At 42.4% G+C, this 22,321-nt stretch overlaps 1 protein-coding gene across 2 annotated transcripts in view; it reads left to right on the forward strand.

Moving 5' to 3' along the window:
- SLC9A7 (solute carrier family 9 member A7) overlaps positions 1-22,321 on the forward strand; it is a 64,712-nt gene that overhangs the window by 10,004 nt on the left and 32,387 nt on the right. For both annotated transcript variants that reach the window (XM_066619551.1, XM_066619552.1), the window contains exons 2-10: positions 13,091-13,290; positions 14,450-14,527; positions 15,703-15,779; positions 16,452-16,564; positions 18,114-18,219; positions 18,457-18,598; positions 18,996-19,101; positions 20,373-20,461; positions 21,702-21,815. In XM_066619551.1, the coding sequence (XP_066475648.1) occupies positions 13,091-13,290; positions 14,450-14,527; positions 15,703-15,779; positions 16,452-16,564; positions 18,114-18,219; positions 18,457-18,598; positions 18,996-19,101; positions 20,373-20,461; positions 21,702-21,815 (1,025 nt within the window). The remainder of the gene's footprint in view (positions 1-13,090; positions 13,291-14,449; positions 14,528-15,702; positions 15,780-16,451; positions 16,565-18,113; positions 18,220-18,456; positions 18,599-18,995; positions 19,102-20,372; positions 20,462-21,701; positions 21,816-22,321) is intronic.

Consider the following 22,321-nt stretch of genomic DNA (forward strand, 5'->3'; position numbering starts at 1 on the left):
TTAAATAAATAAATTAGAGATCAGCTTAGATGAGTGAATAAATGAATGAGTGGGCTCATTCATTCAATTCATTCTCTGGCCCTCAGAACACCCTCCAGACACAATTGGAGCATAGTTCTGGTCATGTTCAGTTGAGTGGGCCAGAGGCTTTCAGGGGACAAGAGGTTGGCTGCGGGCTGGAAAGAGACTTGCTGCGGGCCGCATCTGGCCCCTGGGCCGGGGTTTGGAGACCCCTGTCTTAGAGTGACAGTACTTCATGCTTCAGATTTGGCTTTCAACACACTTTCTGAAAAGGCTGGAAGCTACTGAATCACACTGGGAATCTGTCAAAATCCCTGGAGCGCTTTGAACAGAAGCAGCTTCTTATTTATTCCAATGTAATACATGCGTGTATCTTTGGACTCTGGTTTTTGAAACCAGGGCTCTGGCTCTTTTAGGCTGGCTAAGCACAGGAAATTTTCCAAAGTGCTTCTTTGCTTTCCTTTGGTAGTTGCGCTTGGTGCTGTTTAGATATCCAGGGAAAGAAAGCTGCCATTGATGAATACAGCATCTGCTAAGGATGAAGTGTGAGCAGGAATGATGAAGTCCGGCACAAATGAAAGGACGGATTGTTTCCCTGTGCATCTGTTTGTTTGGCAATATCTTGGAGTGTGTATACTGGTGTGGACAGCGCTCGCAGAAATCATTTGATACCATTAAGGCTAATTTTGAACTTTAGAAAAAAATATAGGATGTATGTTTGCAATAGTGGATCAACATTTTTTTCCTTTCCACTTGGGTAGCAATTTAGAGGACCAGTCAGGATTTTTGTATGGTATCCTAGGAACTGCATAAAATGCCACTTAAGCAGATATTGCTTTTTAACTTTGTGCCATGAAACAGTTGTTTATACTAAATCATAATATAAGCATAAAAATTAAAACTATGGTATGAACTAGAGAGAGCAAGTAAGCAACGTAAACTTTGGGGGGAGTATATTTAGTATTGTTTCTCTTTCACCACAAGTAGGATCTAAGGTGTCACTAACAGATGTTTACAACTGAATGTTTTTAGCAAGTTGCTGTTTCTGTGTGCGTGAGAGCTTTTTGCCTATTAGAGTTTCATTTCTTCCTTTTTTCAGATAGGCACAAGAGAGGACTTTGAAAGCACAGGCAATTTGCTGGAATCAACAACTCCATGTGTAACACTGGTAAAAAGGCAATTTCCATGATAGTGGTTAAAACCAAAGCATTTGGCTGCTTCTGTTGGAAAGAGATGACTGGACTAGATGAACCTTGGCCCAGACTAGCAGTTTATATAGATGTGAATTCAGATCTTGCATGTTTAGCTGCTGGCTAAGCATATCCTTAAAAGCAGCATGATTTGGAACGCACAGTAACAGTATGACTTCAAGTTGATTGACACCCTCCCTTTGGGAAAACAAGCTCTACATAAACAGTGCTGACAGATTTAGGTTAGGCTGTGTTATCTCTGTATATAGGTTCAGTGAGGTAGAACCTATTACGTTCAGATTGATGGTTCTGTGCATATTTTTATTGGAGAAATGATTTCGGTCATCTGCCTAGAAGTTTCCTTACTGTTTGGACTTTGGTGTGATCAAGGCAGACAGGAATTTGATGAAAATATGCTGTATTATACTGTTTCCGTATACACATGAAATGGTGATGAGTAGGGCTGATGCTCTTTCAGAAGACTTTCAAATACCTTGTTGGAAGGAAAGTCAGTTTTCAGGCTTTGATTTGGTAGAATGAATGAGATACATCCATATCTATGACTGCAAATATTTAAAAATAGGCATCAGCTATGGATGCATTTATAAAGATGGCATTAAACAGAACAGCACATTGCTGAACTCTTATGCAAAATATGTAGCTTTGGTCTACTATAGTGGTGTCTCCAAACCCCGGCCCGGGGGCCAGATGCAGCCCTTGGAAAGCTTCTATCCGGCCCGTGGCCAGCCTCTTGTCCCCTGAAAGCCCCTGGCCCACTTGGCCGAACATGACTGGAACTATGCTCTGGTTGAGTCTGGAGGGTGTTCTAAGGGCCAGAGAGGTTGAATGAATGAGCCCATTCATTCATTTATTCACTCATCTAAGTTCCATCTCTAATTTATATAAATTTTATATTTAAATTTTTTTCCAGCCCCCAACACCATGCCAGATATTTGATGCGGCCCTCTGGCAAGACAAGAGGCCAGATAGAGGCTTGCTGCGGGTCGCATCTGGCCCCCAGGCTGGGGTTTGGAGACCCCTGTCTTACATCATAAAGGTCAGCAAGGCTGTTTTTAAATCACCAGAGCAAGGGAACTTTGTTTTTTAAACGGATTTGCTTTAGTGTGTTTTTGCCATCCACATGAATTCTGGGAATGGAACCCACATGAATAATGAGGCTCAACCTGTAAATAAAATAGAATTACTACAGTCACCCAAACATTTCATGAAACCATCCTTATTTTTAATAGTAGTACTTGATTGCAACTGGCCATTGAGCATCTGCTTGAACTATATGAACATGACTGGTTCCCAAGGCAGATGAACACATTGGATGTTTCATAGAATATCATTAATTCAACAAGTATTGGTTGCTCTTGGGCTTTATTTAACCGATCTTCTTTTTTTAAACTTATACTCAGCTTCTGCTACTTTGTGAAGAGGGAATTCCAACAGATGTCAATTGTATTCAATGCTGTTTCTTGAAGGTCTTTGGGAAAGATGTTTAACACAAGGAAGCAAATATATGGTGGGGTCTGTTAGCATTTGGGAATTAAAAATCTTATTGTACCTGTCTGTTGGTTTCTGGAGTGTCTTGGCTTTAACCATCTGTACCACAAGTGGATAAAGTCTCTTTGATTTGCTTGGCCGTTTCCTGATGTATGTATCTTATACAGTCACCGCAGAGTTGAGTGTTACAGAGTGGCCATCTTAAAATTTTCTCTGTAGTCCTTTAAGTTTATTGTAAACAGAGAGTTCCACTCATCTTCTGAGATGTTGTTGTTTGCTAAATCTGTCTTCCGTTTATTCATGTATAAGATTTCTGCCTGTGAGTTGGCACTTAATAACATCAGATAAAATGTGGAAAGTACCATAACTTCCTATTTTGTATTGGCCTTTTTCTCAAATGCTGTGTTCGAATGAATAATGTGTCTTTTCATTTTCATTTCATAACACTGCTTTCTGTACTTCTCTTTTCTGTTTGAAAAATAAAGCCATTTTAATGATGGGGAGGGTACATGGTATATGACTACTGGGTAATGGCAGTACCCATTACATGGGTAATGACATTACATGCGTAATGACTGTGGCTGCATCTGCTGACACTATACCACCTATAGCACCTACCTAGTACACTTTTAAAGTGATTATAATTATGTTAATTTTGAATAAAAACACACAACACCGCTTTCAGCACTTCTAACTTTTAGAAAACCAAAATCCAGGAAAAAATAAAATAGTTTTCTCCCACCTCTGTGTATGAAATCTCACTGATGGCTTCAAACAGTCATTCTTACATTTGATTTTCTAGTTTACTCTCCATCTTAGCTTCTGTCAGCTGTTACCTTGTTTTGAGACATCTGCACCGATTATTCTACATACTTTTATTTTTAGAGGCACAGCTTTCCTGGGTTTATGGTTGGTGCTAATTCATGTCAGCAGTTAGCTAGAAAGTGGAGCAAGATTGTACAGTGCATTTCTCTAGAAACTCTTAATTTGGCTGTCTGATAAATGTTGGATCTCTTACACCCTGGCATCTTTTGGTTTTGGTGTGTGCTCAGAATATATGTTTAATTTGCAGATTATCATATGCTCCTTTTGGTTACAAAAGTGTATGCTTTCTGATGAAGGTGTGTAATCCTTTTCTGGATATAGTTTTTGCAGGCAGACAAAACATTTTGCCTGTTTGGATATTTGTACTGTGTTTTCTCATAGACAAGAGGAAAATATTTCAGACCAAATTTTTAAAAAGAGGTGGTGATAGGGCCTCAGAGACCCTTAAAGTTAGATCAAGGTACTCATTAGCATGACTAAGGCACATTATTGCCCTTGCATGATCCTTTCTCACCAGTGAGTCTCAATCTTGAGAAACAGTGAGATTGCCTTACTGGTTGTACCTTTGATCTCAGCAACCTGGTGATGCCCCAAGTTAAATGGCTTTGTAATCCAAGATCACAATAGCATCCTTGCTATACCTGTGCATGATGAAACACATATACAGACATGCGTCCTTTAACAACCGTCCACTTAACGATGGACCACTTATAAGACAGTGGTCAAAGCACAACAGAGGCTCTTAGTGAGACAGGTCTCCCAGAGCCTGCAGCAGAGTGTATTTACACAATAAAGAGGCTCTTAATGCAAAGAAGAGGCAATCTATCTCTAGTAGCCTGTGTAGCCATCTAGTACCTGGCAGGGAGTGTCTGTTTGCACAACAAAGGCACTAGATTGGGCTGAATGTTTGCTTAATGACCTAATCACATAACAGGGATCAGAGAACATATCCTGGTCATTAAGTGATGCACACCTGTACATGATTCCTTTTCCACAAGGGAAGAAAACATCCCCTTTAGTTTCTCTTGGCCAATTGCTATTGCTTTCTATCTGTTGTGTGGGGTTATTATTATTATTGTTAACAGTATTTATATACCGCTTTTCAACTAAAAGTTCACGAAGCGGTTTACAGAGAAAAATCAAATAACTAAATGGCTCCCTGTCCCAAAAGGGCTCACAATCTAAAAAGATGCAAATGAATACCAGCAGACAGCCACTAGAACAGACAGTGCTGGGGTGAGGTGGGCCAGTTACTCTCCCCCTGCTAAAAAAAGGAGCACCCACTTGAAAAAGTGCCTCTTACCCAATTAGCAGGGGTTAGTTTAAATTATTCTACCTGTCATGGGATTTCCCCCTGATGCCTATATTTCTTTATTCAGTTGGAGCTCTTCTGATGAGGAAATCTCTCTGTTTATGCTTAAGGGGGAAAACTTACCCTCTTAAGTGAGTTTCCTTACTCATGATACAGAATATCCAAGTATATCTTTGCCACTCAGTAAGAGAGAGGAGAAGCAAGGTCAGCCCCATTGGAAGGTGTGTAGAGAAGAAAGGGGTAGGATGAGGAGGACCTGGAAAGGGAGGAACAGAAAAAAGCCAGCAAGAGAAAGGATGAAGAGCTAGGAGAAGAAAGGCCAAGCACAAAAGAGAATTTGGGGAAATAAATCTGGAAGTTGCAGACCCAGGGAACTGGAACTGTATTGTCCCCCCACCCCCCAGAGATCCCTCCTTGCTTACCAGCCCTCATCCCATGAACTCTTTATAAAAGGCAACCAATCCACATGCCTGAAGTGAATGCCAGGTGAAGGACATTTCAACTGGATGCTGGGATAGCCACTCCCACCCCATTTTTGTCTGAGGATGCCTTCTACCTGTATTCCTCCCCCATTGGTGAACAGAAATAGATATTACCGCTCTGTATATTATTGATGGGTTAGCCAAAGAAGAAAGTTTCCTGCAATGGGAACTTACACCCTTGGAAGAAGTTGGAAAGGGGTGGGAATGCCACCAGGTTGAACAGTTGTGCTTTGGTCTATACCATGGTCTCCAAACTTTTCACTATGAGGGTCACATTGTATATTTTACATTTTTTCATTTGCTGAAAAAAAATCAGTTTTATAAATAAAGTTTTATTTGGATCTTTTTTGTAATCAGCATGACATGATTCAGAACAAAAAAGGAATGTGAAAATTATGAAGAAACAATACCATGCTTAAACAGAGAAATGATAAATACCGTAGATACTCAGGTATAGTACGTGAAATTTTTGCCAGGTAATCAAGCTCCAATTCTCACTTCACCTGATCTCCGGGTCAATCAGAGAGCAAAGCCTTTCAACTCTGAAAAGTTTTGTTTCTCAAGTGGCAGACAGACAGGCACCAAGTTTCTCAAGCAGCAGGCAGGCAGAGATCATTTCTTTGGCAACTGGGAAATTCTAGCCAAAGTTAACCTTTTAATCTCCTTCCTTCTGCTGCAGCCTAGTTCTGGTTCTGCTTGGCAAATGCTTGCAAAGCAGGTCTGTTTTTGGAAACACCAGGATGGGACCCTCCTTCCCAGGCTACAATTCAGTGCACCCTGACTTCAGAATAACACCCATGGAAAGCAGCAGGTCTACTTCTGAGTAAAAAGGGCTGCAAATATATGCAGCTGCATCTCTCTGCTGTGAATTGAATTGCACACTCCCAGTTATGTGTTATATGCTGTATGTAGAGCTTCTGGCTTAACACAGCAGACACCTTAAAGGTGGATTTGATTCATGGTTCAACCTTTTTCACTTTCATATCCCTTGGCAGCCCATTTCCATAAATTGTACCCTTCCTATTAGCAAAATGTTTGTAATTAGTAAGACAAGCCCTCATCTCCTCCATATGAAAGCCCAGACTTCATGTATTCATCACATTTTCTCTTTTCATCTGTTTGAAGAACAGAAGACTCTGCCTTTGCACTGTTTTGCACCAGAAGTGTGCTGAGAAGTTCTGGGTGTCTGATCACTTTCAATATTATGTTTCAGCTTTTTTACTGTGCTGGTTTTCAATCACTGGTTCATACATGAATTGATGATCAAAAACTAGCTATTGGTGGGGCTTTCACAGCCAACTAGCTACCTCCCTTCCAGGCCGTGCATTCTGGAGCATGGCCTGCCTTTTTCTGCTATTATGCCATTCTTTTTCAAGTACCCCTAAAGGTCCTGTTGAGCGTCTCTGGGAGTACATGAATAGCAGGTTGGGAACCACTGGTATGTTGTTTACAGTACACTTACTCTGATAGTGTTTACAAAAAGGTGGTGAAGACCAGAATTTAAAAAATGAAAATGTTATGATCTTTTACTGTGTTTTTAAAAATTAGAGACTACAGTTCTTAGGTAACAGTTAGTGGTAGGTTATTTTTCAGGATCTGGCCTCGGGAAAAATCAGACAAAACTACAGTCAGATACCCCCCTAAGTTTAACCCCTGACTTATCTGGGGGTCATAGAAAATTCCATGATTGTTGGCTCAAAACTTGCCTCGACTTATCTGTGGGGGCGACTTATGGGCAAGTGTCTGTGGTAATTAATGAGAATGTCATGCATTAGCAAATGCTCTGACAAAATAACACGTTGCTGGGGACCGGATAAAATCTTGTGGAGGGCCTGATTTGGCCCAGGGCTGTAATTTGAAGACCCCGTCTATACAGTCATGAAAACTTTAATTGGATGAGGTCCCTAGTATTCTTCCCCCACCAAACTGCACAGTTGATTGGAAAAAACAAGAGTAGTTTAACTACTACATATGACCAGAGAATGCTGTGCTTTAACCAATTTATCAGACAAATGTTCATCTATCCTTCCTCCTGTTGCCAGTTGTGTCAAGCCACTTCTTTGAGAAGTTCAAAATAGATCATGAAGGCAACACCCTCTACCTGTTTCCACCAGCATCCATGTGTCTGAACAGGGAGGCTCCATCTAGTGCAGTGGGTGCCAAACTGCAACCCGCGGCCTGGATCTGCCACCCACCTCAATCCTTTCCCTGAGTGAACAGAACTTACTGTTCTGACCAGGGGATTCTCTGCTGCAGATTGCCTCCCGACCTTCACAGTGGCCAGAAATCCTGGTGCAAAGCCTGTTGGATCAACAGACCCTGGAAGCAGCTAGTCACCTTGAAGGTTGGGGGTGATCTGCAGTAGAATGGAAAGGCCCCCAGGTGGAACACTAAGCTCAGTCTGCACCGGGGACACCTTTCCCAGCGCACAGCAGTGTCCACTTTGGAGACTGCTGATCTACTAAATTGTGACTGCATAACATGAGCATAATGTGGTTTTACTGCCTCCAGTGCTACTCTGGTTTCACTTCCCTTTTCACTAAGATTACGTTATTTCTAGGTCTCCCAGTTTTACCAGTGTATGGTTGCAATTAATTTGCATGCATTTTTTAGCGGTAAATTTTAGAGGGTAGGAACTGTCAGGACATGCCCGTAGCCACACCCCACTATGTTTGTACAACGAAAGAATCAATTATAAATTTCTTCCTTAACAGTGTTTCTTTTTATCCTACTTTTATCTATAGCAGTGTTTCTCAGACTGTGGGTTGGGACCCACTAGGTGGGTCACGAGCCAATTTCAGGTGGGTCCCCATTCATTTCAATAGTTTAATTTTAATGTATTAGATGTGATGCTGCCATGGTATGTGTCTGCATTTGGGGAAATGTTACAGATCTGTACTTCTAACAGGATACTATGTGTATGAACTTCCAGTCACTTCCTGTGCGTCCTAACAGATGCTCATTCTAAAAAGTGGGTCCCGGTGTTAAAAGTTGGAAAACCATTGGTCTATAGCAGTGGTTTTCAACTGCTGTGCTGCCGTGAGGCAGCCTCAGGTATGTCGTGGGGCCAGAAGAGACAGGCAGCAGCCCTGTTTGCAGGGGAGAAGCAGCTGCTTTGACCCTCATGTGGCAACTGTGAAAAAGGAGCAGCTGTGGCTGCTTTGCATCTCCTGCTGCTGAGTGAGAGGAAGGCTTATGGGGCTTACTTCTGAGTAGGCACGCCTAGGATCCGCCGTGCGACTTGATTGGGCAGCCCTGATTGGGCAACCAGAGAGCCTAGAGGAGGTCTGCTGAGTGAGTGAGAAGGAGGGAGGCAGGAGCAGGCAGGCGGATCGGAAGGGAGCATGTCTGCTGAGGTCAACAGCCCAAGAATTGTCTGGCCTGGCGAAGGGTCCACAAAAGTCCCTTTTCCTGCCACAGTTGCCTGCAACTGCCCAAGGTGACCCTCCCTTCCTTGCCTTTTGCCTTTCAGAGGAAGGGCTTTGGGCCACAATCCTATCCACACTTACCTGGGAATAAGCCCTGTTGACTATTATGGGGCTTACTTCTGAGTAGACACACGTAGGATTGGGTATTAAGTCTAGGCAGAGAGGTCCAGAGTGAGAATGAGGGAGGCAGGAGCAGGTAGGAAGGACTGAATCTGCTGAGGCCACCAGCCCAAGAACTGGCTGGCTAAAAGGGTCCTGGTGCCACAGTTGCCTGCAATTCCCCAAAGGTACCCTCCCTGCCTTGCCTTTTAGGGGAAGGGCGTTGGGCCACAATCCTATCCACACTTACCTGGGAGTAAGTCCCATTGACAATAGTGGGGCTTACTTCTGAGTAGACACACCTAGAATCGGGCTTTTGGTTGCACTCTTTTTTTTCTTAAATACAGTAGCAGGCAATTGGCACTTCTCCCCACCCCACTCCCTCCCACAGGCACATTCCCCCCCTCCCAAATCTCATATTTGCAATCAGCACCTCTCATACTGTACCTCACTTCACTCCTGCCTATCTTTCCAAGGTCCAGAATCACTTTCCTCACATTCTCCCCCCTCCACTCCAGCTGAATCCTGCAGTTGTTTCCATCATGTCTCTTCATTGCCCCTCACCCCACATCTCTCATGTGCTCAGTCTGACCTCTCTTTGCCAACACTTTCTGGCATAACACTTTAATAACAACATTCTACAGATCCTTTCCAGAATCACATATACTTTCCTCTCCAAACTGAGAGTCTTTGGCTGCAATCCTAACTACTCTTTCCTGAGAGTAAGCCCCACTGAACAAAATAGGACTTACTTCTGAGTAGACCTGGTTAGGATTGTGCCCTTTGTCATGTAATGAATTACTTATATTAAAATTAATTGTAATGTAGTAACTTAATGTAAGTAAAAAACTGGTAGTGTGCGTTGACAATTTTAGTGCCTTGTCGGTGAGCTGAAAAAGGTTGAAAATGGCTGGTCTATAGTACAGTATAATTCATATGGAGATCTATCAGCTGATTTCATTCCAAACTCTTGGATTGGACTGCAGTAATTCAAACCAAAAGTATGAAAATTCCTAAATACTGTAAATGTAAATGTTATTGGAGTGGTAGCCTATGCATGTCCATTTAGAAGTCAATCTTGTTGTGTAAATAGGATTTACTCCCAGCTATATTTACATAAGACTGTAACCTAAATGCAGCATGACCTACCTATTGTCTCTCAGATAGTTCTTGAGAAATACAATGGCCTTGACATCAGTACTTCTGCCTAGAGGCTATGTTAGTTTGCCTCCTGCTGATCATGATGCTCCTTCTTGGAAGGTCCTTTTGTACTCCTGCTGATAACATCAAGTTTCCTGCTGTAGGGAATCCTAGTGCTGCATTCCACCTTGTCTCCTTCCCACCTTCCAACTGCATTGGCTTTTATGGTTGCAGGTGGGGAAGGATGTGGAGAAAAGGGAGGCAGGCTGGGAAGGTGGAGAGCAGTATGATACTAGTCCTGGGAGCTGGTTAGCAGTGGAGTTAGTAGTCTGAGGCAGCTCCAGTGGCAGCCAAGCATGGAGGGCAGTAAGCAGGCGGATCACAAATGGCGAATGCAGCAGTTATAGCAGCTACTGATGAGGGATCTGTGACTCAGCTTTTTATACCCAAAAGTCTCATATGGGAGCATTAAGGCTATTGTGGAGTGAATTCTTTCTTTTTTGCCTTGATAACATTTGATAGCAAATCTCTGGCTCCTGTTGGGTGTCTTTGTTTAGCAGCTTGGAAAGGGTGTGGCAACAAACTTCTTGATGGCCAGTGTTTCTAACAGGGTGCAACTATTGATTAGATTTGGCTATGAGGGAAACTGGAATGGGGGCTCATCTTCTGTGTTACTAACAACTTTGTTTGCTCCAAGTTGGAAAGCTCCCAGGATTTGGCTTGTTTACGGGTTGAAAATTTGCTGACCAAGGTACAATTGGTCAAAGACTTTTCCCAAAGGAAAGCAAAGCAGGGCTTCTTGTAAACCTGCTGCTTTGGGGGAAGGGGGCTTGCTCTGAAAAGTTAATGTTTGACCCCTTTCTATAGGCAGGCTTGTGAGACCTGGAGCCTTTTGCCATCTGCCAAATGAAAAATACTAGGAAGGAAGCCTCTGCTGGCTTGCACCCAGCACTCTTGTGCACATGCAGCCAAATGAATCTTGCAGCCCTTTGTTCCATCAAGTTTACTCTAAACGTACAGAACATGCAGTTAAGTTTTTAGAAGCTGCTTTTAAGAGCTTGTTAAACAATGGATAGTTGATATCCTACCCCAACTAAATCTAATCTTGTCAAAATGTATAAAAATTGTTTTCTCTCTGGGTCTTGGCTAAACCAGTCAATAAACTCAGTTAGTTGTACGTAAAAATGTCAACAGATCTCTGGCAGAACTTTTGATAAGGTCATTTAGAGTTCTGAACTTGGATTTGCAGAAGAAATCTTCATCTAAGTACAACTGTATTTGAATTTCTTATTTGAGGACAGATTCATTGCCCCATTAAGCAACACACAATTTTATTTATTTATGAAAAGATTTGTTCCTCACTTTCTCCTCCAATCGCAGAGGCTCTCAAGGCAGCTTCCAGCAAAACCCTTTTTTGTCTTATCTTGCAATGACACATTAAAACAAAACTGGAATACCTTTGAGGCTGGTCTGTGACCATCTTGGGTTCATGACTATTGGAGTACAATAGAGAGGAGAGGTAAGGGAGTTACGATTAGTAAATTGTCCCAGTCTTGCCAGTGGACATATTTTGTTTGCTCTAGTTTTCTTTCCAGGCTATTATCAGTCAAAAGTTACCAGTATGTCCAATAAATGTGGGACAAATGGCCTAATCCTGTAGGGTAGCTATTTTGCCAGAATGTGTGGCAGTGCAGTATGCTTTACGATGGTTGCAAAATACAACTCCATCATTCCCTGCAGCCAGGCCAAGGTCCATGAGTGACCTTGGTCACATGCCAGCAGTCACTGGAGAAGTCCCAGCACCAGTAAGTCAGCACAGGGATTGGGGGGGCAGGGTGAACAGCACCTGGAACAGGGTAGGCAGGAGTGTGTGTTGAGGCCAGTGAGGGGGCTGTCTAGGCACCAGCAGCTCTGCTGATATCCTAACCCCCTTTCCCAGTCTCAGTCCCCCTGCCCATGTCCTCCCAGCAAAGTAGCTGGCGCAGATCCAAGTAGACCCATTGGGGCAGAGGAAATTTCCCTGGGGGCAAGGGAACAAATGTTCTCTTGAGGAGGCCTCTGGGATCTGAAACTCCCCTGCAGGATGTAGTGTGTGCCCTGCTGGTGCAGGTGCATGGGCGTGGAGGAGACTTGGGTTGGCTTGGGCTGTCCTTTACTTCTTCAGTAACCTACATTAAGAATCCAAGGCTTTTTTTGCAGGGCTACTGTTACTTCCTCATGTCATCCTGATACTGATACTACTTTTTTGGGTTGTGGTTGTAGTGTCTTGCTATTTCTGTGTTCTGTTACTTTAATTTCTTTCACCTTGTGACCACTGATCTTGACTTCCTCTTTCTGAAATAAAGGTGGGGGCCCAATCTTTTCTAAATTTTCACATTTTTGGAGCAAACTTCCTTTCTTATAATGGCCCTAAAAATGGATGTGTTGTATTCAGCAAAAAATCCCTTTCTGAAATGGCTGCGGTTTTGGCCTTTGGTATTTTTCAGGCTGACAGTATTCAGAGGCAGAATTGTAAAAAGGTGATGAGTGAGCAAAAGAGTCCATTTGCTGTGTCTTGTAACTGTTGGTGTGACACAACTTAAGCTAATGATTTCCTGAAGGTTTTTAATAGGTATGTACTACAAAAGCATTTTTAAAATGAGATGCCATGATCTAGCAACACAAATGGTATGTGCTTAGCATAAGTCTCCTTTTCCAATCAGGACTTGAAACACAAATCTGTATAGCAGCTTTGTGTATAGCAGCACTGTATAGCAGCACATAGTATTTAAAGATGATGTCCAGTTATATGCTTGAATTTCTCCTTGTGTTGCTCAAGTTTGTGGTCAGAATTCCAAAGTATGGATTCTGTCACTGAGCACAGAGGAGGGCACGTAGTTCCATGGCAGAACATATGCTTTGTATACAGAAAGTTCTAGATTTGATTCCTGACTCTCCAATTAAGAATGTGATTTATTTTTAAAAGCTCATACCCCATTTCTCTTATACGTGCAGTCTAAGCCCGTCAAATGGAACCTGTACTACACATTAATGTATGTCCATACCTGGAGAGTTGTAAGTACTGATTAAAAACCTGTCTTTCAGGATTGATTGTTGGCGTGATCCTGAGATATGGCGCACCGTCCACCAGTGGCCATGATAAGCCATTCAGCTGCTCCCAAGAGGATCGAGCTTTCACCACGCTGTTGGTCAACATCAGTGGGAAATACTTTGAATATACTTTAAAAGGGGAAATAAGCCCTGGCAAAATACACAATGTGGAACAGAATGACATGTTGCGAAAAGTGAGAATTGCATTTGTTCATTGTGGATCTCATACAAATGTGTTTATTTTGTTCTAGTCTGTTTACTCAGGTGCCCTTTGGAACAGAAAATATAGAATAAATTTTACCTGTATGTCATTGGTAACGTTGGTCAGATCTCATAAGAAGCTTCTTTTGGATTTTGTTGTCCCTAGTGTGATAGAATTGCTGTTTATTGATCTTTTCATAATATGTTACCACTCAAAAGCCACTGGTGAAGTAGGAGCAGGGTTTTTCCCAGTGTGGTCCAGCCAGGTGGGCACCCTGGTGTTACCCCCAAAGTGTGCAGACGCAGAACTAATTACTGGTGGTGTGATAACATCACCACCAATTACTTAGGGTTCTGAGTCTCCAAAGCCGGCAAAGGAGAGGGTGGTGGGTGCGACAGGGCTTTTTAATCTCTCTGCCATACTATTCTGGCTTCTCCTTTTCCAAAGGAGAGGCCAGATGATATGGCAAGGAGATTTAAGAGCCACTGAAGCTGTGGCTGTGGAAGGGCTTTCTGAGGGCCACAGTAAAGGACATTGTGTTGGTCAAGCCTGGTTTTTCCTAATCATAGCACCTTTCTCTGCTGAGTCTTAAAAATCAGTGCTGGTAACATGGTTTTAATACAGACACTTCTCATTCTTTCTCACAACAGTCCTAGGAGGGAGGTTGCTGTTGGTTGCATCTCAGACCAGGATCAGGAGCCCAAGGCCACTGAGTCAATTGGACAAATTATGACTGTGCATCTAGTTTACTTTTGTTCAGTTGGCTGGCTTTGAAAGTTCACGAAGGGACACCCTGCTATGATATTGGCCCTGTACAGAGCACAGATACAACCAGTTTATTGAATGGAAACCTCAGGCCAAATATAAGCTGGGTTAGAGAAAAAAATAATTGGCTTGTAATAAGAGATGGTTGCCTGACTTGTCCTTGGGCGGTGGAATTAAGTTGAAAGCGAGCTCCCTGCCAAGGAACTGAACCCATTTTACAGGTTGTTGCAGTGAGACTTGAGTTTCCAGGGCACACCAATTTCAAATTGTTTGGATTAACAAATTGAGAAAGAGTGTCAGGGGAAGATCTGTAGGCAAAATTGTGAGGATCTTAAGTCTAGCCATTTGGAAACTTGATTTTATAGCAATGTTTCTCTTGCTTTCAGGTAACTTTTGATCCAGAAGTGTTTTTCAACATTCTCCTGCCTCCCATTATTTTCCATGCAGGTTATAGTTTGAAGAAAGTAAGTGTAAAACAATTACAGCATTTTGAAATCTTACTTGTGTGGATTTTAGGCCTGTGCATATTATCCGTGGTTTTCGGTATCCATGGGGGGTTTGAGAATGGATCCCTCACAGATACTGAGGCCCCTACCTGTATAATAAGCATCTTCTTCTGGAGACTTATCTCCTCTATCCTTCTGTTTCCAACACTGTAAAAATAGAGCCTCCTTCAGAGAGAGCCTTTTATTATTATTATAAAAAACTTGGAGTATTATCGTGTATCAGTGTTACATTGTAGTGTGTTTTGTTTTTTCCCCCCCAAAAGCTGCTATTGGTTAAGCCAATATAATTTTGATGTAATTGAATATGTTCAATGTTATGTTGGCTTTGTTCACTATTGCTGCCTAATCCCTGAAACAATGTTTATGACTTGCACTTAGTTGGTGAGCAAGGGCATTGTGTTCATGCAAGGGAGTGAAGTGGGTTCTTGGATATCCAGAAAATTTTCTCCTCCTTAGACAACTGCACTGCATCAGATGTTTTGTTCCGAGGGTCCATTTGACCCACAGCAGTTTTCAGGAAGTCCACAGACGAAGGGCAAGAGAAATGTTCTCCAAGGCATTGATGAATGAGTGGTGTAGAATCTAACCTAAACCATCCCATCTTTTGTGAGCTGGCTGTGTTGGGCACTATATCACCCTGTCCTGGGTAGGGTGAGGGTATTGAATCACAATATGATTCAGAGTAGACTAGTTTCGGTCTTCAAAAACTTCAAGATGATTACATTGAAAAAGCAAAAACTATCGTGAAAACCAAAGGCCTGGCCCATCCGTGAGGCCAATAGAAGAGGTCGCCTCAAGCAGCAGATTGTGGGGAGGTGCCTGTCTCTGTCTGCTTGCCTCCACTGTTGCTATTCCTCCCCCCCCCCTTTTCTGGATTGGAAAAGGAAGGGGGAGCAGAGAGGAAGAAGAAATGTGGAGGGGAATGCTGAGCTAGAACATTGGAGAGTGGGAGGAGCAGAGGCTAGCACATCATTGGATGGGGGGTGGCAACATTTGGCAGGTGAGGCCCCAGGAGGACTTGGGCCAGTCTTCATTGTGACTTGACTATATTGCTGAAAATGCTGTATTTTTGGAGCTCCAAAGAGCTTCTTAGGAACTTTCTCTTCTGGGTCTAATTAACTTTTCTTCTGCAGAGGCACTTCTTCAGAAATCTGGGATCTATTCTAGCTTATGCCTTCTTGGGAACTGCAGTTTCATGTTTCATTATTGGGTGAGTCACATTCCACAGAAATATTAGACTTGTGGGGTAAAATTTTGGGCTGCCTTTCACTTAAGTCCTTGTGGTTGAACTGGTCCATCTCAATTCATGAAATTAAATTGGCTTCTGTATAGTTGCTACTTAATGTTTAGGTGTTAGGTGTGTGAATTTTAAAATCTTTCCCCTTCTTCTCTGCCAACTATCTAAATACTGGAAGAGAGATTAAGGGTGCAATCTTAACGCCTTATGTCAGTGCTTTCCATCACTGGCATAGCGGTGCCAATAGGACATGTGATGCATCCTGCAGTTGGGGGGCACTCACAGAGGCCTCCTCAAAGTAAGGGAATGTTTGTTTCCTTACTTCAGAGCTGCATTGCCCTTATGTCAGTGCTGGAAAGCACTGACATAAGGGGTTAGGGTTGCACTCTAAGGCTGTAATCTTCTGCTTACTTATTTGGGAGCAACATCCATTCAATTAAACAGGGCTTACTTCTAAGTACTTCATATGATGGCTTGCATATTTGTCAACGATAAGGTGGTCTTTGGGAGAAATGTGTTCTTGGTGTATGTGTGTTTGTTTTAATAAAATAGGCAGTATAATAAACCATTTTATAATAAACTGCCTAGTTTAAAGAGGTTTGGGAATCTAAGTCTCCCAGCATGTAACTTTCTTTTCTTTCGCAGGAATCTTATGTATGGTGTTGTAAAGCTAATGAAACTGGCAGGACAGCTCTCTGATAAGTTTTACTACACTGATTGCCTACTTTTTGGAGCTATTATATCTGCTACGGATCCAGGTACTGCATAGGCTTCAGTTTCTTAAAATACAGGTGGGTCCTCTTATCAGTGGTTGGGAGAGGTCTGTGGAACAGATCCCTCGTGGATACGGGGGCACACCTGTATTTAAATTTTTAAATAGCTGCTTGCATACTGATGTAACTGGAAATGTGTGTATATATATGATTTGCTACCTAGAAGAAATATGTGCCTGTGATAAGTAAAATTTGTTTTGTGCCAGAGCTCTCCTCTCATTTACCAATAATTGAATGTTGTTTCCTTACAACGTATAATAACTATAAAAACAAGATGAAAATGTGTTTAAAGCATTTATACCATAAATGTATAATAAAGGGTAGTGTGTTTCCACGCATGAAATTCTGGCTGCTTTTAGAAGCTCAGCACTGCTAGTGTAGGGTATCCCCATTTCATCCACCTCATGACAACTGAATGTTATTCCTAAGTTTTTAAGTGCTGTCAAGCTGTGCAGTAAAGAGAAGGGAAAGTGTATACAGGTATGTTTTACTTCTGTCTTCTTCTGTCAAAGACCAAAACATTATTTTCCTGTTTGTGTTAAAGCTTTCCAAGATGACTGAGGTTGAAAACATGTTTTAAATGCTTTTCCAAGGCCCAACTCCCATGTGCATTTTGGATGTCCTCCCATGAGGTTCTGTGCCATAATTTCACTGTTGTTTAGGATGCATCTATGTGACAAACAGCAAGTATTTACCATGTCAGGAAGACTTTTATTTAGCATGGTAAATAACAATGTTGCCGCTCAAGTTGCATGCTAAGAAATGGTTACTATGTGAAACTGACTAGGTACAGGTGATCTGATGACTTAAGCAATATAAAATCAATGTGGGAATTGGGCATTGGAGAAATGTGTTGTGAAAGACCTTTCAGCAACCATTGCCTGTGTTTTTTGTTTAATGCTTTTTAGTGCACCTAATTATTTTCCTAGTGTAGGAAATTTAGGGCCCAAACCTCTACTAGCCTATGCCAGCGGTACACATGTACTGTCAGGTCTGGATGTCGCAAATGTGCTGTAAAGCATGTTTACCACACCCGGTGAGGGGGAGCGCTGGCACTGGGCCTCAGCACTAGGAAGACATTGCCGAAGAGCAGCCAGCGGTAAGTATTGGCAGCAAGACTTTTTGGGTCGAGGGGGAGGGCAGAGCTGGGTGGGAGGAGTGGAGGATTGGTCCCAGAAGGGAGGCTGAGACATGGCAGAGTCTGCCACTGTATCTTATCCCCCCTCTCTGGTTGGGCAGCTGGACACGGGCCACCTTGAGTCTGTGCCTGCTCAGTGAGTGCAGATCCGAGGAGACCCATTGGAGTCGCAGCACTATTACCTGTCTTAAGGGAGCAAATGCTCTTTCTTCCCCCAAGGAGACCTCTGGCAGCTGCCCTGGCCCAATAGGATACAGGGATACAATAGGATACAAGGTCCCTGCAGCACCTTGACTGATAGGATTGACCTGTTAGAAAACAGGTTTTTGGCCTATTCCACACCTTGTCCAATAAGGCTAATCTTAAGCTTCTTGCTCTTCTCTTTTTCATTTGTAGTCACTGTGCTGGCAATTTTTAATGAACTTCGTGCTGATGTTGATCTCTATGCACTGCTGTTTGGAGAGAGTGTTCTGAATGATGCTGTTGCTATTGTACTATCTTCGTAAGTAAAGTGGTTAGAGATGTGTTTATTATGAAGCTAGTTTTAATACAAGATGTATCTTTCTGTCATTGTCTTGTGAGCTGTGTTTGTATAGACCACTGTTACAGCATTTGCTTGAAGTTTTTAATGGGAGTAATCGGGTAGATGAGTTGTCTTCCTCCTAAAATTACTGCTACAGAATCCATTATCTGGGATAAATACTTTGTGTTGAAAAATGGCTTTCTATCTCCCCTACAGGTCTATTGTAGCATATCAACCCACGGGTGGAAACGTCCATGCTTTTGATGCAGCAGCCTTTTTTAAGTCTGTTGGAGTCTTTCTTGGAATCTTCAGTGGCTCTTTCGTGATGGGAGCAGTGACAGGGGTTGTGACAGCTCTGATATCCTTCTTGTGTGAAACTTCTCCAGACTTTTGGTGTTAGTGAGTTAACTACTGACTTCCTTCCTTGGTACTTGCACAGTATGCTCTTAACCACTACTTCTTTATGTGACTTCTGTCTGTAGAGCTGGAGTGAGCACCATGTTATTTCAGAAAAATGTTCTGATACAGAGATCTTTGCTGCAGAGGCAGAATCTGTTGCAAGCTAAGCTCCAAGTCAGACTCCTTCTGAAGGAAGCTGTAATAGGAATGTTCAGTTCAGGTTAGGGGGGACCAGTGGGCTACCTCTATAACTCTTATGTCACACTAGCTTCCTTCATATTGGTATGTGTAAAATGAGTTGTAATAACTGTAGAAAATATCCGGTGATTTTTGTGATCCCTTAACGAAATATCTACGTAACCAAATTTACAAAACTGCACTGTTTCCCTCTGCTGGAGACAGCACTCTTTTTTCTGATGTCTTGGAGCACTTTCTTGCTGGCTGAAGCTTGTGGTTTTACAGGTAAGCCGTTTTAACGATCAGGACTTCTTGTTGTAGAGCCCAGTAAAAATGTGTTGATGTTGTGGTTAGTACTGTACTGGAACAGTGCACCCGAAAAAGGGGTCCTGTCTATTGTGGAATTGCTGTCACATGTTACAAAATCACTTCACTTGGTTAAAGTGAACTGAAGACAAATCGTGTGTTCTCTTAGGAATGTTGCAAAGTGTAAAATTGGCTTCCACAAAGCAATCAGGTGGTTTTTCAGTGTATTCCTGAAAACATAGGACAGGACAGAAAGCATTACTCTAGATGTACTCAACACATTAATAGCGGGATTCTTTTTACTTTAAACAGTGAAATGCAACATGCCAAACTGCAACATGCCAAACTGCAATCAGGTTTTGAAAGTCTTTGTGGTTTTTAAAAGTGGAGGTGACATGGACGGCAGGGTTTGTTGTTCAAGAAACACAAGCTTAAAGCCTCCTTGTTGTTGGGGCTTTTTTGTTCTAGTAGTGGCATGGTTCTTTGGTTCCCAGCTGTACATTCTTATTTTTTTTCCTGTACTGATGGTATAGAGAAAAACAATAATTGAATTATAAACTCCAGAGAATGTATGGAGTATGTTGATAATAAAGTGGGGGTTTCACACCCCTTATCTTTTTGCGAGGTGGTTTATAGTTCTGTTAATTTATCAGGGAATAATTTTTCCTAGAGAGTAATGGAGATAAAGGGCTGCTAACCTTGGACTAAAATATAGTATAATTTTAGTATAGTGTGTATGTATAGTATTTAGTATATATAGTATAATGTAATGGCTAAAGATAAAATTGCATGGGTTCACAAATGCATGCATTTGATGCAGAATTTTATTTTATTTGTAAACTAGAGCCAAGAGACCATGCAAAATGTGGGGGGGGGGGGCTGGGAGGCTTGAGCACATAGCTCCCTATGGCAATTTCTAGTTTGTTTATTCTCCCCCCTCCTGGTACTATTTGATGCCTTAAAAAAGAACTTACATTGGTTTTCAGTAGACACTATAGTGTTGGGGAGCACACAATCGGGGTAGAAATTGTAGCAGAGGTTAAGTGTTCAAGCCCCTGCATGGCCAATACCATTTCATGTATCGCCCACATGCTGACTGGCAAAGCCATTTATGCACCCATTAAGTGAATATCATCATTGACGTTTCAGGAATCAAAGAAGACTGATATAAACTCTTAGATAATTAAGCCAGAAAAGCAGTGTGCATGATTTGCATGACGTGTTTCTTGATATGTTGCTACACTTGCCAGGTGTGGTTGCTGTTCTGTTCTGTGGAATCACGCAAGCTCATTACACGTACAACAATCTATCAGCTGAGTCAAGAAGCCGGACCAAGCAGGTGAGTTGGTTTATCTTCAATTTTGTGTTTATAAGACTGACAGTCCAATTCTATAGAAACCCCGCCCCCCCCATAAATGTAGCTGTGCCATTGGAGTGCATACTGCAACCCTGGGGGACAGGGACGGGACAGGACAGTCATGAAGATCTCCTCCAGGTAAAGGAAATTTTGTTAAGCCTCCGCTGCCCTGATGGGTTTATCTGGTCATATGCTAGTGATTTGGCTGTTGCACATCTGAGTGGACCCAAGTAAGTGGATCAAGGCCAAGAAGGAGAATAGGATATTCATGGAGCTGCCACTGCTGATATCTAGAAACATAATAATAATAATAATAATGTTGTTGTTGTTGTTGTTAACAACAACAACAACAACAGGTATTTATATACCGCCTTTCTTGGTCTTTTATTCAAGACTTTATTCAAGGCGGTTTACATAGGCATACACATACCCACCCCTCCACCCGTCCTGCCTGCCTCCTGCATCAATTTACTGTGTCAGAGTTCCCGCAGAGGCTGCTGTTGCTTGGCTGCCACCACTGTTCACTGTTTGCAGCGATGGCCAGACAGTGCTCTATGGCATATCATGGTTTGCAGCAGCCATAAGGCACACTGTGCTACCGGAACACAAGTTCTGGCAGCACATCAGGCCCATAGGATTGGGCTATGTCTTGCCTTCCTAGGATGTGTACTTGAATCATGGTGGACTGCTTGCACCTGGTAAAAAGTAAACGGACCATGATCTCCCACAGCTGATGAAGGCTGATCAGCTTAAATGCAGAATTGGAGAGTAGTGCAGTGCAGTATTGAATGGTCCCATTCAGACTGATGAGGCAGGTTTGAGTGCTTGCCTACATGCAGTCCCCCTCCTGCAATGTGAATTGTATAGACTAGGGGAAAATGGCACCATTGGACTTTCTAGAATACCACTTTGCATCTTCCAGCAGCGGAATGGATGCTGTTTCTTTCTTCTTCAACTCGACTGGAATAATTAAAGCTTACTGCTGTGTGGGCATGGACCAGGGGCAACCGAGTTGTTAGGTAACAGTTGTTGCTTCCAACAAGTGGCGAGCTGCAGGGAACTGCAAAAAAGGCTCTGGTGTGCCACAATACAAACTTGGAATAGATTACCAGCAATAGAAGTGTGAATTCACACTAAACTTGAATTTTAGAAGCAGTCTGTTTTGAATGCAGCAAGTGTATAAGAAGTGTGACCTTTTTCCCCCTTTTAACTTTCTCCCCAGCTCTTTGAAGTACTGCACTTTCTAGCTGAAAACTTCATATTTTCTTATATGGGCTTAGCCCTGTTTACTTTCCAGAAGCACGTTTTCAGTCCTGGTTTCATCATTGGAGCTTTTGTATCCTTTTTGGAATTTTCTGTATTGTGACAGGTTCCTTAAGATGTATTTCAAAGTTGCAAAGGGGTTTATCTTCCTCATTGCCATCCCTTCCCTCACCTCCAGTGCTCTTATGCACAGTACCTTATGGCCTGAAGTAATGTGGTTTAAAATTTTATTTCCCCATGGTATATGCCTTTTACTATTCCTGTCAGTTTCAAAAGAAGAAATTATCTTGGGACATGTTTGTGCTGTTTCCTGTTTGAAACCAAATACTTTGTGTTTTGTTCTCTGTTGCTGTTGTCAAAACAGTGAGAGTGGTTTTTTCAGTTCTCTCCTGATATCTAACAGAGATAAAGTGTTCTAATCAACATCTGATCTTTGTGTTTTGTGGTGGAGCTCTGTGACTACAGTGGGGCTTTCCAGGTCTTCACCACTAACAAATCACCCCCTGAGGGCTTTGCAATTGAATGAGACTAAAGGAGTCAGTTTGATAAAAGGGGAAGCCCTAGCCCTGTACTCTGGAT

The sequence above is a fragment of the Tiliqua scincoides genome, chromosome 3 (genome assembly GCF_035046505.1).
Source record: "Tiliqua scincoides isolate rTilSci1 chromosome 3, rTilSci1.hap2, whole genome shotgun sequence".
NCBI lineage: Eukaryota > Metazoa > Chordata > Lepidosauria > Squamata > Scincidae > Tiliqua > Tiliqua scincoides.